Source organism: Panthera onca, chromosome B4, assembly GCF_046562875.1.
Source record: "Panthera onca isolate mPanOnc1 chromosome B4, mPanOnc1 haplotype 2, whole genome shotgun sequence".
NCBI lineage: Eukaryota > Metazoa > Chordata > Mammalia > Carnivora > Felidae > Panthera > Panthera onca.
Window position 1 is genome coordinate 277,007 of NC_138345.1, and position 15,378 is coordinate 292,384.

Here is a 15,378-nt window from a genome sequence, read left to right on the forward strand (position 1 = left end):
GGTCTCGGGCGCCCAGCTCGCGAGGTCCGAGGCGCCTGCGTGGGGCGTCTCCACCGCCACAGGCAGGGGTGCTCAGGGGCGAACGGCGGGGCACGGGGGCCGCTGCCCCGCGGGCGCTTCGCGGCGCACGTTTGAGGTCTACTGGTTTTGGTGTGTATACAGCTGAGTTCTCGAGAACCATCAGGCTGCAGGTCCGTGCGCCTGCCCCTGCCCTTGCGACACAAACCTGAAAGAATTCTCAGATCTTGGGCAAAAGACAAGAGCTTCTGGTCGTCAGATGAACAAAGATAACTTGGGTTGGAAGAGTCAGCTGGTCCTACTTCCTGACATGCAGAGGTCCCCTGTCATACAGCTGACAGAAAGTATTTGCACACAGGACTCATGCTTACTCTTTGTCCCCCAAATCTAGCAAGAATCTGTACACTTCCAGCAAATGTGAACAAATATATTTAGATATATTTAAAAGAATTAAAAAAAAACATTTCACAAAACATGTTGCCATAGGAATTTTTTAAGCAATAAATGCCCACATCAAAATTTAAACATTGTTCAAAGTATGATTATCTGTACTAATAAGTAATGCAACAAATTATGTAAACAGAGTCAGATACATTTCCCATTTCCCTGCAGGAGTCACTTCCTTCCTGGGATTGAACCTGTCCCAGACAGTTTTCCAGGGGACCAATTAAGAAACTGCTATTTTCAGAGCAACAAAAATAAAAGCTTTTATTTGTTCATTTGAATATAAAACAGGCGTTATCACAGATGTACAAAGCTTACTGGTGGTTTAACATACGAGAAGGTTGCCGTCCTTTGCACATAAAAATTTTGTTTGAAACCGTGATTGGTTGAGTACATGAATTTCTCTAACCAGTCACCACACTCTATGAAATAACGCTGCTAACATTCAACTGATAAAAGGGACAGTTTCCCTTGGGTAAAGTGTCAAGCAGGATTAAATATATATAATAAACAAGCACCATGAGGAAGCCTCCCTGTTGGGTTAGGTCTGTGTTTCAATGTTCATTGTGTACCCTTCTTTGTGCAAGTTGATTACACGGTTTTGTCTGACTTCAAAAGCACAAGGTCACAAGACAAACATTGTTACATTCTCATGAATGATTTATCTACAGCACAATTTCTAATACAGAACGATCCTTCTTTATTGCTGAAACGGGTTTCCTTTCCTTTTTCTTGCACAAATGACCTTTGATCCCAGCCCCCAACCCTTTGACCTCAACTCTAACATGAGAGATGATAGGACGTCACTAACCATGTTCACAACCGCACCGCCTTGCATGTGAAGGTCCTACTGGAAGTGACACCTGATTTGTTTGCTTCCGACATCAGCTAGACCTCACAAGTTATCCTGCAACTGTGTTTCCTAATCAGTACATGATCTGAAGCCTTAAACCATCCTTCCCCTTAAACAAGGTTGGTATGTGTAAGAAAATGTCTTTTTTCCGTGTGTGGTGGGGATTCCCCCCGCCCCTCGTAGGAAGCAGAAGACTGTAGGAATGTGTATCTGAAGCGTGTAGAAATATTCACACAGCAATGAAGTCAAATAATATTTTAAAAATCAACTAATTTGTGGAGATGGAAGGATGCACCCCACATGCAGACAAAGTTTTAAAAATGCCACTTAAAATTTTAAGAAAACAAGTAGCCTTGGATCTCGGAAGTCAAACAAAACTCTCTTTTAGCAAAGGGCTTACTGCTGGCGCATATAGCAAAGGCAGATGAAGACATTGCCTACAATATAACGAAAAGAGAATCTAAAGTTTGCCCAGCAACAATCTTGGTCATGCATTTCTAGCAACGAGAGCCACTGCGGGGTCATATTGGGGCAGTTACGAGAAAGATCACGCTTGGACAGCTGATACCTCTTCTTGGCTGGACACAGATGGGCCAATTCAATCAAGGAGTGTACAGGTGAGACATGAAAATTGGAAGGCGTGTGAGGCGGCGGCGGCAGCAGCAGCAGCAGCAGCAGCAGCAAGAGACGGAAATCAGAAACGTGTTATCCACAGGTGGCGAGATGAAGGCAGCTGTGAGGCTTTCTTGCTCCAGCCAGTGGCTCTGTTAGGAGTCCGGGGGCAGCTCATGCGAGTTCCCTGTGGGTTTTGCTCACGCCGGGGCAGGGAACCCCAGAGAGCTGGCCGAGGAGACGATCTCCTAGGTGAGTCTTTTCCCTTAAAGCTGTTCTGGACACTCTGTCCACTCCATACAGTGGCCATCTGAGGGGAATCGACACAACCCAGTGCAAATGACCACAGAATATCATTCCTTTTCATACCAAGGACCAAAAGGGGTGACACTAACAAAAATGATGAAGAACATTGTGCAGCGAATTCTTGCAGCTAAGAGAACAGTGCCACACACACCTGCCTTCCCTAATGCCCGCTCCGCGTACTAAGCACATGCTGGCACACCGTTCGCTGTTGCCCCCACAGCAAAGGAAAGATAGTGCACATTTAGCCTCAAATTCCTTCCCCATCTCTGAGATGGCAATAATTTCACTTGCTGGTCTCTGGTTCTAGAAGAAACATTTAGACCGGGCTACCGGCAATCTGTGATTGCTCACGTCAGCAAAGTGGGTGTGAGAGAATCTCTCTTTATCTACAGTACAGTGGAGGGGACACCATGCAAGTGACAGGTTCTGCATTTTAAACTTTAAAATCTCCTTTGTTCATTAGTGAATTTATATTTCATATATATATATTTGTTGTGATACTATCCACGCAAGATAATACAACACTTTTTTATATTAGCAAACATTACAAGACTTTAATGTTCTTGAATGTTTTTTCTCTTTTATACTTCTAAAGAGATCAAAATAAATTAAACGTTTTGTACATAATTACATATGAAGAAGTTAACTTATTTTATCTTTTTAGTTTAGTACAAAGTTATCTGCAAGATAGTTGCCGAAATACACCTTATGTATAATTCCTTCTCACTCTATGCTAACTTCCAAGGCCGTATGCTAGCCTTTGTTTCTTCAGTACATTTCCGACAAAGAAAGCTGCTAAAATCTAATTGGAAGGTGCTATTTGGAAGGTTTCCTCGTACCTCAACAAACTTTCCTAAAAGGATAAGATCTAGCAATGGCTTAAATCAGTAACAAGGTCCATGTCATTAAGATTTCATGACACATTAAACAGAGAAAACAATTCTTTGTCACACTACATAAATTGTTTAAAAGAACCCATCTTGAGGGCAGAATATTTTTTAATTGCTATTTTGGCTTAACAAAATACCACATTTACGAAGAAAGCACTTATCCAATAATTAAAAAAAAAAGAAAAGAAAAGAAAAGAAAGTTTTTGAAATGGGTTTTCCAACAAACTGAAGGCAGTAATCCAAAGTCCTTCTGAGCAAACTGCAGTGGTAAATTCACATTTCACATTTCACCCCCATGCCAACCAGGACTGCTGTGGAGTCTCGCTGAGGCGTGACCAAAGGCTCCATCCCAGTGAATGTTGCCCTCGTGTCTGCAAACTTCAGTGACACTGAGAAAAACGTTTCCTTCCCTGGAAAGGTCCATGGGAGCCAGAGACGACACTACATGTTGTAGGCCACATAGATGGGGTCCAGCTGGTCAGCCAAAAACCCATCACGCAGGTGCATGCGCTGCTTCTCTCCCCGGGAGTTGATGGGGATCACACCGATGTCCACCACAACCACCACCCCCACCACCAGGTAGTGCTCCTCCAGGACCACATTGGTCACCAAGGGGACCAGGTCCAAGGCTTCTTGCTCTGACCCATCAAGCTCAACCACCACCACCAGCAAATTTGTCCAGGTGAACACAGCGCTGGAAGAGAGAGAAAATCATCACTATACAGCGAGGTTTTTATTGAACAACTACGCTTTCTTGTCAACAAGTCCCATCCATCTGGCTCTTTTTGGATGTGCCTGTGCGCTGACCATCTCTGAGCCCACGGCCGTCAGCTCATTAAGTGCCGCACACAAGCCTGTCGCTGGCGTTTTCTAACGGCGGCACTCATGGTGGCTGCTGCGCGTGCACGTGATCTCTGTGCTCGGCATCACCCTGACAGCGGCCCTGCCCTCTGCCCTCAGCCGCTGCCGAGGGACACGCCGCGGTCGGGTAGCACAGGAGCCCCACCACCTGTGCGCTGTGCCCCTAAGGTGAAGCCTTTTGTCCCCCCTGCCCCCCCCTGCCCCGGGCCTGGGGCTGGTATGCGATGAGGCCAGGGGTAAGTCAGCAGAGGCTGGAGAACAGCTGGGGCTTTGGGGCTGGTCCTGCCCTGCCTGTGCCACAGAGGGAGAGGGCACTGAGGGAGCACGAGCAGCATGGAGAAGAACCGCCAGCTTTGTGTGCAGCTGACCACGGGTCCCGTCACACTGGGGCCGGCTAACCCAGTGGGCAACTGCACACACGGGGGCACAGTAACTGTTTCTAGTACTGAGTCTGGGATGAGTCTAACGCAGCAAGAGGTGACCTGTATGGGGAACAATTCCTTAAGAACATCAGAGATGGACCCAGAAGTATTCTATTTGGGATCTTTCAATGGAAGGTCACCCAGAGCATTTGGTCCGGCCAGTCTGTGGAAGCCGAAGCTTGGTGCTGCTTTACAATGCCAGCCACCTGAACTTTTACGGTTGGTCGTTAGAAAGTGCTAGTAAGAGGGCGTTAGTGGCCACTGCTCCTGGTGCACACGCTCCACTGGCCGCGGAGGTCAGAAGGCTCCCAGGGCGAAGGGGCTGTGTGCAGGAGGAGGCCAGGCTCCAGGGGCCTGCAGGGGGCTGCTGGTATCTGCTTCTCCAGCCAGATGCACAGAGGTTCTACGGGGCAGCAAGTGTTTGCGAAACTCACTATGTTTTCTAATAGCTTCAGAACACATTTATTCAGAAAAAAAACTCGACACATCTTGTTCAGAATGACCAGTAAATATATTAATGTGGAAGGAAAGAGCAGAGAATGTGTTCGACAGATTACTGCTTCTGGGTTTGGCCTGGTGATAAGCGCGTGTACCCAAGGAAACAGTCCTGCCGAGGTCTGTTCCCAAGATGTGCTGGGAGTCGTTGTGACTCTAAAATATTGCTCTGCATAGCCCAAGTGAGCCCATCCTGAGTTTGTGATATCACAGGTCAGATACACATAGTAGCCACTTTGGGCATAATTTAATTATAGCATTTGACACTGAGGACACAGTATTAGGAACCAGGCTGGATTTCTGTATTGGATGGGGCAGGGCTTTGCCAGGAAGCTGTGGGCGGGCCAACATCTCTCTCCTTCCATCAGAGCTTTCCTAGGCCCAGAGATGTCAACCTCTGGAGACGACGGATGAGAAGCGAAAGACGTGGCTAGCGGGACGGTGCCGCTGTGCACAGTCACATCGAGTGACACACGTGTCGGCCTTGGTCCGAGATACCTGACAGGGCCCGCTGGCGGAGCAGCACAGGCCCGGTGAGGGAAGGAAGAAGGAGCAAGAACGACATAGTAGGCTGCACTGGGCGGTTGCCGGCGGACAAAGCCCGGCACAATCAAGCCGCTGTCCTTTCTGGTGCACACGTGAACAGAGCGGAGCACGAGGCCTGACACACCTCGGGTGAGGCCACACGGCAGGTGGCAACAGCAGTGCTTAGAACAAAACCCTGAACCCTGGAACAGAAACCCACAAGGGGCAGCAAGGAGCACCTGCCACAGACCTGTGAGGGGCAGACAGCCCTTTGCAACTACACAGAAAACGCTAGAGGGAGGCGGGGCAAACCAGTCTGCAGTATTTTCTCACAGACACAGAGCTGGAAGGCTGTAACCGGGGTGCGGCCCGGTGCCATTTCTGGGCCGGGGTCTTTCTAGGGCTTCCGTCTCCTGTCTACACGCAAGCGGACAGGCAGCTTCCGCAGATTCAGGGAGAGCAGGCACGCGTCCAAGTCTGAAGCACAGGACCGTGCGGGGAGTGATGGCCCTCCCATCTCTTCCATCCTGCCAAGCTTTCCGTGTTCCCGTTCAGTAAACGGCAACAGATGACCAGCCTGCAATCCGCTCACATGACGCAATGAACGATCTCAGGCCAATCTACCCACGAGGAAAAACTGCTCACAAGACAGTTCGGAACGTGCCTCCCTTTGGGTTCGAGAGCAGCTTCGTCAGGCCTCTGCTGGCTCCGGGACCCACCAAGCGCACAAACCTACAGCTACGGGTGCTGAGCCACTTTTCACTCTTAAACACCACGTGAAGGCGCTCCGTGAGCTTGAGGAAGGGCTCCACGCTGCGGCCTCCGGGCCAGCCCCAGGCACTGTGGGCCACCGTCAGCACCGCCAACCAAATGGACCAGGGAGGGAGGGAGGGAGCCCAGCTCCAGGAGGACAGGCCCCGGGGCCCCCGGCCTGCCGGAGGGCATCTGGTGTAACTGCCTCCCGTCTGAGCCCTACGGCCTGTGAAGGACCGTCACTCTGAAGTGCCTGCTCGTGCGCCTGTGTGCAGTCCGTTTTCCCCATGTGACCCTCGCGCAGACTCAACGCAAGTAAGTGACAATTTCCGCGACTCGCTCTCCAGGCGCATCGTTCTCAGGAAAACACGCAATCTGTGGACTCTATGCCAAGCGTGCCCTTTTGCGGCTAAGTTATCAGCCCCGAAGGTAAAGGTCTACAATCCAAAGCCGAGGCTCTCCTGCACAGGCCCCCCGTCCATTCCCAATGCCACACAGTCTCTGTCCCGTGCCACTGTGCACACACCCGCCCACTACTCACCATTCTGTGACGCTTTTATGGGCTCTGATGACTGAGGTCTCGATGTCTATCGGGTGATACCTCATCCCCCGCAGCTCCATTGCCTCATCCAGAGCCCCCACCACATACAGGGCATCGTGGCGCTCTGTGTAGGGAACGGAAAACGTGTGTGAACTTCGCCACAAGGGTGCTCGAGCTGCTTAAAAACAAAAGTCTAAAACTACTCCTGACTGCGAGATGCAAAGGAGTGGGGCCACTGAGCGAGGGTAGCAAGCTCCTTTCTACCAGGGTCGCTGTGCTCCCAAGGAAATGGCCGGGCCAGCATGCAGTCTCCTGGGAGGGCTGCTCTCACACCTGTAACATCGCTCCGCACCTCAACACCACGGAGTAGAGTGCGTTCTCGGACCAGCTTCTGTGCACCTGCAGTAGGCCAGCCCACGTTCCTTGCAGCCCTCAGCCCCAGTGGGGCCGGCAGACGCGCCCCAACCCTCAGAGTGCTCTCCCAAAGCCCTAGGGTCAGGGTGCAGCAGCAGAGCCAAAATTAAACCTGGTTCCCTCTGATGTCATCACATGAGGTCTAAACTCATTCTACCTCTCAGTAGGAAAAAAAGCAGAGTTTCTGATAATGCTCATAAACAAAGATTTCCTTAGCTCATGTAACCGTGAAATGTCTTCTCACTCATGCAAACCTCGGACAGTGGCAACATGAGGTCAGTCCGTCTTTCCTTAAAAGCAAGGAGACACCCTCAATCTTTAGGGTGGTAAGTATATCCGAGAGTATTTGAAAGAAGCGATCGACATACAGAATACCAGAAAAGAAGTCTTTTCCAGTTTTAAGTCAGATGAGATGAGGACATTTATTTGCTGGCCTCTAACTATTAATACAGCAAGGACTCCAGTCTTTTGGGGGGGGTCACAGAGCTGAGGACAACAGCGCTGTCCCAGCACCCCCGACCCAAATGCCACAGGGTGGGACCTATCCCACCTCCTGAGGAGGTCCTGGGAATCCCAGATAACACCCTCCAATAAAATAGCCTATGGTTTTCCCAAATTGCAAACATGATACAAACACGATGCCAAAATATTTTTGTGCTTTGCTTTCCCCCTAAATTCATGCCAGTTCAGCCAGGCTCATAGAGCTCCCGCCATGCAGCTGTGTCTGGAAGCCTTCTTGAAAGTCACCTCCTGGGGCTGGGGTCTGACAGGATCTCACCAAGAAATCTCTGCTCCCATCCTTTGAAATAACGGAGTCCTGCCTCTGTTTTGAGTAGGACCGGTAGCTGAGACCTTAATAGCAAGTAGGACTTTACATTTTCATCTTTCGTAACTTCCCTGCCTGGCACCAGCCGCCCTCAGAGGCGGGAGCAGCAGCCTCCATGCGACCACGGCCTGAGCGCCTGGCTACCTCTCCTTCCTGACAGGCCACACCGCGTCAAGTCCTGCCGCCACCGCCCAGCTGTGGTTGCGGGCGGGCCTCGTTGGGACTGGGCGGCTGCAGGAGGGGCGGGGGGTCTGTCCACTGCACTTAGGGGCACGGTGTCACAGGCAGGGCACACTCTGGCTCCTGTGAGAGCACACAGGACACGACGCGCGGCTTCAGCGTGGACACTGTCACACCCGCCATCCTTTCTTCCATACTCAGCTGCTTCTTGGCTGATTTGTAGCCAGCATGTGCGAGGAGCTCCTGGGGCTGGGGTCCCAAACCCACACAAGTTCTCAGGGCCTGGGGACCCGGCTTCTCGACCCACCTGCCTGAGCTCTTACCTCCGTTTGCGTCTGTGAGCTCCGTCCTCCGCAGGAACCCCAAATAGCCCGTCCGCGCCCAGACCGTCTGCGTGTCTCCGAAACTTAACCTTGAGTTGAAGTGGTCTGACTGGAGGGACTCGTCTCCATAAATGGTGAAGTAGCCACTGGCGTTGTGGGCACTGTGAACCCAGATCTGTTCAGGAAGCAACAGAATTGGGTGAGTTCACCTGGGAACATCCCTGGGGAAGAAAGTACGTGCGCAAGGCAGCAGCTGATCAAGGTGCCCTCAAGGCACGAACAAGGCCACGTGAGTCTCACGCAGGCTTCTGGGGGGGAACGCAGAGGCGCGAAGCAAACCACCAAGCTGTCCACCTATGGAGAAGCTCGTCAGAACAGGAAGGGTTTGAAAGGAGGCACATCAAGTGAACGATGTTGTACTAACCAGTTTCCTTGCACTTATTCAAATATAATGATTGTTTCTAAAAAGCAATTTGGAAAAATGTTGAAAACTTTTATGATTTATTTTTCCCTTTCACGTGGTTTGCACACTTTTGGGAACCTATTCCAACACAACAGCAGAAACCAAAACCGACTCAAAGAAGGAAAGGTGTGTAATATCAAGAAACAAAACAGCCTGTGTGTGTGACACTTGGGCAAATGAGAAAGAACAACATTTTGACTCAAAGTGGTAACCATGTGAGTCATGCAGAGCCATGGAAAAGACTCGAGGTTAAGCCAGTTAAGTCCCTGAAACATGCATAAAACTGCATGCAATTCTGTCTCTGCAGAGAAAAGAACCAGAAGTCAGGGTCTTCTGGACTACACAGTGTTTACAGTAAAGACGTTCTGAGCTGGGTTGTTTTCATTACTCTATTACACTGAAAACTGGACGCGTGAGCGACGGTCCACCTTGTCTGCACTGTCCCTTGGCTCTCAGACACTGTGGGCACATCCACAGCCACCCAGTCAGTACCTGCTGAACAAACCCAACCCCGGAGTAAAGAAAAAAGCGACACCATCGTATAAGGGCGATGAAACTTGTTCCTTCTTCTCAGACACAAAATTTCCTTGTGAAGACACGCTCCTGTTCAAAAAACCAGGGTGAAGTGGGCTCTGATGCCCGGCTGGAGCCGAGGCCACTGGCTAGACAGCGGCACAGGCTGGCACCCCTCTCCAGGCACCCAGGACAGCACACTGTCCTTCCCAGTTTCATTCCTAGGAATTGACTGACTGATTGAAGTTTATTTATTTTGAGAGACACAGAGAGAGTGGTGGAGGGGCAGAGAGAGAGGAAGAGGGAGAATCTCAAGCAGGCTCCTTGCTGATGTGGGGCTCGAAGCCACCAACCATGAGATCATGACCTGAGTCGAAACCAAGAGTCGGACGCTTGACTGGCTGAGCCCCCAGGGGCCCCAAAACAGACTCGTAAGTACAGAGTATAGACTGTGGTGCCAGAGGGGAGGCAGTGGGCAGGGGCTAAGTGGGGGGAGGGGATTGAGAGGTAAAAACCTCCAGGTGTAAAGTCGACAAATCTCGGGGATCAAAAACGCAGCACAGGGAATGCAGGCAATGGAATCGTCATCATGTTGTGTGGTGACCACACTTGTCCTGGTCAAGAGTCACATCACTGTGCTGTGCACCTGACGCTGACACGACACTGTGTGTATCAACGGTCCTTCAAGTAAACAAAGCCGCTGCACCCCTCTTCCTGGTGCCCCAGCGCAGTGGCGCAAGCACACATCACAGGTGGCTGAAGAAACGACAGTGGTGAGTCCTGACCACTGCTCACATCCCAAATGCCTTTTCTGGTTGGGCTGCTGCTTAGCCCTTCGTGGGAATCTCTCAATCACGTGTGAAGATCAGAACTGAGGGGATAAAATACTGTACAGGTCTTACTTAGGAATCTCCTTTAAATATGTTCCTAGACGGGAGCCCGTGTGGCTCACCAGGCTTAACACCCACAGTTGCCTAAGCATCCGATGCTTGGTTTCAGCTCAGGTCGTGATCTTGCGGTTTCGTGGGGTCGAGACCCGCGTCAGGCTCTGTGCTGTCAGCATGAAGCCTGATTGAGATTCTCTCTCCCTCTCTCTCTGCCCCTCCCCTCACTCATACTCACACTCTCAAATAAATAAACTTAAAACAAAAGAGTCTGTTTGTTGAGCAGTGGTGTTTTTAATAAGCTGTTAGCGACGGCAGCAGGTCTGTGGGCAGCTGGGGAACCTCTGTGAGGAGGGAAGCTGACCATGTGGGGCAGGTGACACGGCAGCAAGGACGTGGGCATTAGACCCAGTGCCCGTGAGGGGCTCGGCCTTGCCGAGAACAGGAGGGAAGGTAAGTGCACCGTGCCCCTTTCTGATGTCCCTCCCACTGGCTGAGTGGGGGAGGGGGTGATCTAGGGCAGCAGGAAGGGGGGTCAACCAGCGTGGGTTTCCTCCTAAATACGAGCGAATGGGTCAAGGCCACTGTTGAGTTTCTGACAGAGAAAATGCCTGTCATTCCCTAAACTGCGACCATTTACTGACACTCCACGGTTCTAGGCTGTGGCCTTGTGCCCTGGGCACGTTCTCCATGGCTGTCCAGATGCGCTTCTCAGCACTAAGTCGGCAAGCGTGCAGGAAAGGCAAGAGCTAGGACATAAGGAAACTCAGTCCACATATGTTCACTATCCTCTGCCCTAAAGTCTTTGGAGAGGGCCATTCACACTTGCTCACGGAAATCTGCTTTGCAACCCTGAACTTCGGTGACTCGTTCTAGCGGTAAAGCTTATTTCAGGTTCCTTCCCGGCCAGTGACTTGACTTGAGGCTTAGCGGTGCTTCCAGGTGTTGAGGACGACCCGGTGCGTCCAGCAGGGCAGTCATTTGGTCTCAGAGGCTCCATCTCTGAGCACGCCCCGCAGCTCGCCTCCCCCGGGCGGACACCCCGGAACTCACCTCACCCAGGTGGGAGTCGCCCAACGGTCCTTTTGTTTCTGGATTGGCAATTATGATCCGAACCCCCGGGAGGATCTATGTGGCAGAGGAGAACGTTCTGGTCAGTGGACAGACAGGCAGATGCCACACTAATCAACCTTGCTGTGGCCTTTATGCCACATGCCCGTTTTCCTTTCTAAAACTGTCTAGAAAGTGGTATGGCCTTAAATCAAAATTACATACCATAACATAATTACTGCATGACAACCGCATCTTACTGTAATTATTACTACAATGATAGTGCCTGTATTAAAGTGATCTTCACATTAAGAATCTGGGGACACCTGGGTGGCTCAGTTGGTTAAGCATCCACTCTTGGTTTTGGCTCAGTTCATCCCATGGTTCCTGGGATTGAGCCCTGCATCAGGCTCTGCGCAGACAGCGAGAAGCCTGCTTGGGATTCTCTCTCTGTCTCTGTCTCTCCCTGACCCTCTCCCACTTGCTCTCTCTTAATAATAAGTGTAAACACTTAAAAACATTAAGAATGTGAATAGAAACATGATGACTGATACAACTTAACTCAGCATGATGCGTGAAAAATAGGAATTTTCAGACATTTCAATCAACTTTTCAGTTGTGTTTAGTATCGTGCCTGACATCATGGCGCGTGAATGTGGATGAAGGGGGAGGTTTGCAGTCGGTGCTGAAATAAGGAAGTCACTCGTGGATCAAGGTTTCGGAGATGAGTGTGGACCGAAAAGTGAGGCAGGTGTGGTGGAAGGGAGCAGGGTGGTGGCCCCTGCCGTGCTGTCAGGCGTGTTCTGACTAGAGAGCCTGGACAGCCCTCTCTTTCCTCAATCATGCTTCCAACGTTCTCCTGCCTGTCACTGTCTTTTATCGTAATATTCGTAGCAACCATCTCCTTTTTTTTACATGGTTTTCCATGTTTATTTATTTTTGAGAGAGAGAGAGGAGACAGAGCATGAGGGGGTGAGGAGCAGAGAGACAGGGAGACACAGAATCCGAAACAGGCTCCAGGCTCCGAGCTGTCGGCACAGAGCCCCACGCGGGGCTCGAACTCACGGACCGCGAGATCGTGACCTGAGCCGAAGCCGGACGCTCAAGCAACTGAGCCACCCGGGAGCCCTGACCATCTCCTTCATAATGGAAGTTTGGCTTAGAAGCGTTTTGAATTTCACTGAAACCACATGCATCTGGAGGCAAAAGCTGATTCTGCAAATTTGGAATGCAGCCCGTGTGGGTTCAGTTGATCGGACCTTGCAGGGTTGAGCTTCAGTAAGAGCTCTTGGAAGGGGTGTCCTGTCCCCTAGTCTGAAGCGTGACACGGTGGCTCTGGTCTCTGTCTCGCTCAAGGCTGAGTTAGGGCAGGTAAGCACAGGGTCCTGCCATGAGAACCAACTTAGCAGCAAGAATTCTCACTGGCACTCACACTGACACAGATGATAAAGGATCCAGAGCTGACATAAGATGCTTCTGGAATTATGTCAAGTGGAGAAGAGATAGGACAACTGGGGCCAAAAATGAAAAAAGAAATCTTCGCTTTGGTGTAAATATACTTCTCACCCTCAACTTGTAAAAAAAAAAAAAAAAAAAAAAAAAAAAAAAAAAAAAAAAAAAAAGACAAACAAACAAACAAACAAAACATAACCACTGTGGCAGGAACTACTCCTCCCCCCACCCCACCATAACCCTTCCTTGCCTGCTTTCACAGCAACCGATACCTGGGTTTATAGCGAGGCCCATACACACTCAGAACCAATATAAGGTTTCTAACTTTTCTTTCAGCCAGTGTGACCGTGTGACCGGACTTCGGGTGGCGGTACTTAAGTGTGCACAAGGCAACTCAGAAAACTTCATCTGCATCTTTCCTTTCCTCCTTTTTCTGTTTCTTCTCCGGTTGGCCAGAATGTGAAAACGATGGCTGGAGCTAGAGCAGCCACTTTTGACCCTGAGGTACCCTTAGGAACAGAATCCATGCAAAGTAGAACAAGACAGAAAGTGCTGGGGCCCCTGGAGGTTTCATTTCTTTTTTGTGAAAGAGAAGAAAAACCTAACTTGTTTAAAATACTGTTGTTTTGAGTTTCTGTACTCATGGCCAAACCTATTGTTAAAAATATTCTAAAAAATACATTTCTTAAAATGTCAAAGCTCATACGCTAAGACTCAGGTTTATGGAGAAATACATCTCTCTTCCTTCAATACTTACTTTTCCTGATTCCATCAGGGGCAAGCTGTGAGGAGAGCCTCTTTCCACTAAACGCACTCTACAAAGAGAAAGAGAAGGTATGACTTGGCCGTGTTCTTGAGCCTGTGGTTCCCTTCCTCCATACTTAGCACCTGCCTGGTCAGTGCTGGTCAGGCTGCTGGGGAGCACTGTCCAATGCAATGCACTGTTTAGATGTCCAAGGAAAAAGTGATCCCACAGCGGACAGTAGCTGTGCTCCAGCAGGAACACGGAGAGAGACACAGGAGGGGCCACAGAGAACAGAGGCAAAGTCCCGTTCGCCAATCATGCACGACCACCGGGAAAAGGATTCTGCCTTGACAGGAACCAGGACTCAACTCAGCACTTGCAGAAAAGGAAAGGCGTACGGGTTAGACTGGAGCGCGAATGAGCTGCCGGCCACGGGGATGGTGGCCCAGGTCCGCAGAGCACAGAATCTACCTTCTGAACCAGGTGCATCTGACCCCCACAAGGACTGGCCAATTTAGATGGCAAAACCTTTTAGAAAAGAAACTCTTTTCCACTAAAAAATACTTCATGGTGGTTTAATCTTAAGAACCGTGGATGACATTGGTGCTGGTCACAACCACAGCTGGCTAAACCCCCGCGGTGTTCTTTCTGCCATGGTACAAGACTGGGATGCTGTTCCTTCGCCTAGGGGGCACTTTTTGTTTACAGGGTGCCATGCTTGATACTAGGGATATTCGGGGCACAGCAGTGAGGGGTGCTGGAGGCTGTGTCTCTGTGTCCATGGAGGAGGGATGCTCACCACCCCTGAGCCACCCTCTGCGTGGTCACAGCCATCCTCCTGCTGACTGGCACGTGCTCTGGAGACGGGAGGGGACAGGGGAGAGGGGCAGGAGGCCTCAGAGGGGACCCCTGGTCACAGTGTGGGGGCGCATGAGGCCCCCTCACAGCCGGCCTTTGCGGCACGTGCAAGTGGGATGCCACGGGGGCGGGAGGGTGGTCAGGGGCGGGGCCGGGAGGGAGAGCACCTGACCGGTGGCGGCAGCAACGCGATGATGTGCAAGAGCTCACCATCCCCAGTTCGGGTTGGACGACAGCCACTAAGATCTCTGGTGCTGGTCTTGGGAAAGGCTTTGATGCTGACGACAGCAAATGAGGGCTATCCGAGGAAAGCAGCCCAGATCTTACACACCGCTGCAACGGTTCTAGAACATGCCAACAGGCTTAATGACATGAAGCATCCAAGATAAATTACCCGATGCATCGACAGAACTGTAAGCGACAAATGCTCTCAGGACCCAGGCGGCATTGTGCTCACAGAGGCCGGGTCAGGAGGCTGGGACCGCTACCCTCAACTAAAGCCAAGCTCGTCTGAATGGTCAGGTGACGTGAACACGCCTGTGTCCAGTGGCTGGCCGCACAACTGTGGCTTCTGGATGTCAGCAACGAGCTACAGACGGAGAAAGCTGCAGGGACAGGAGGCTGACCTGGGTGGGAAATTGCGAGTCGTGTGGCTGGGGAGAGACAGAATGAAGGAGCAGGGGCCCAGAGGGGGTGGGCTTGGCATGAGGTCCCACCACCACACAGCCCGATCTCTGCGCAAGCAGGGCTGCTGCCGTCTGGCTGGGGGTGGGCGGCGGGCCCGCGATGCGGCCGGGCTTCCCCACAGCCCAGCGGGTCAGGCTGGGCAGCAAAACTCCTAGCCAAAAGTTAGGGCTGTTTTGGACACACTCCCACTCTGCCAGCTGTCCACGCAAAGCCAGCACAACCTTAGGATGTGGGAAACCCCTGTCAGGCATTTTGGATGTATC

The 15,378-nt window shown here is 51.1% G+C and overlaps 1 protein-coding gene across 6 annotated transcripts in view; it reads right to left on the minus strand.

The window, feature by feature from the left end:
* Positions 1 to 699: 699 nt before the first annotated feature.
* The window catches only part of DIP2C (DIP2 acetate--CoA ligase C (putative)), a 413,428-nt gene continuing 398,749 nt past the window's right edge, over positions 700 to 15,378 (minus strand). For all 6 annotated transcript variants that reach the window (XM_078450509.2, XM_078450506.2, XM_078450507.2 and 3 more), the window contains 5 exons: positions 13,583 to 13,640; positions 11,377 to 11,451; positions 8,464 to 8,638; positions 6,721 to 6,844; positions 700 to 3,817 (listed from right to left, as the gene is read on the minus strand). In XM_078450509.2, coding sequence (XP_078306635.1) covers positions 3,565 to 3,817; positions 6,721 to 6,844; positions 8,464 to 8,638; positions 11,377 to 11,451; positions 13,583 to 13,640 — 685 coding nt within the window. In that variant the 3' untranslated portion in view covers positions 700 to 3,564. The remainder of the gene's footprint in view (positions 3,818 to 6,720; positions 6,845 to 8,463; positions 8,639 to 11,376; positions 11,452 to 13,582; positions 13,641 to 15,378) is intronic.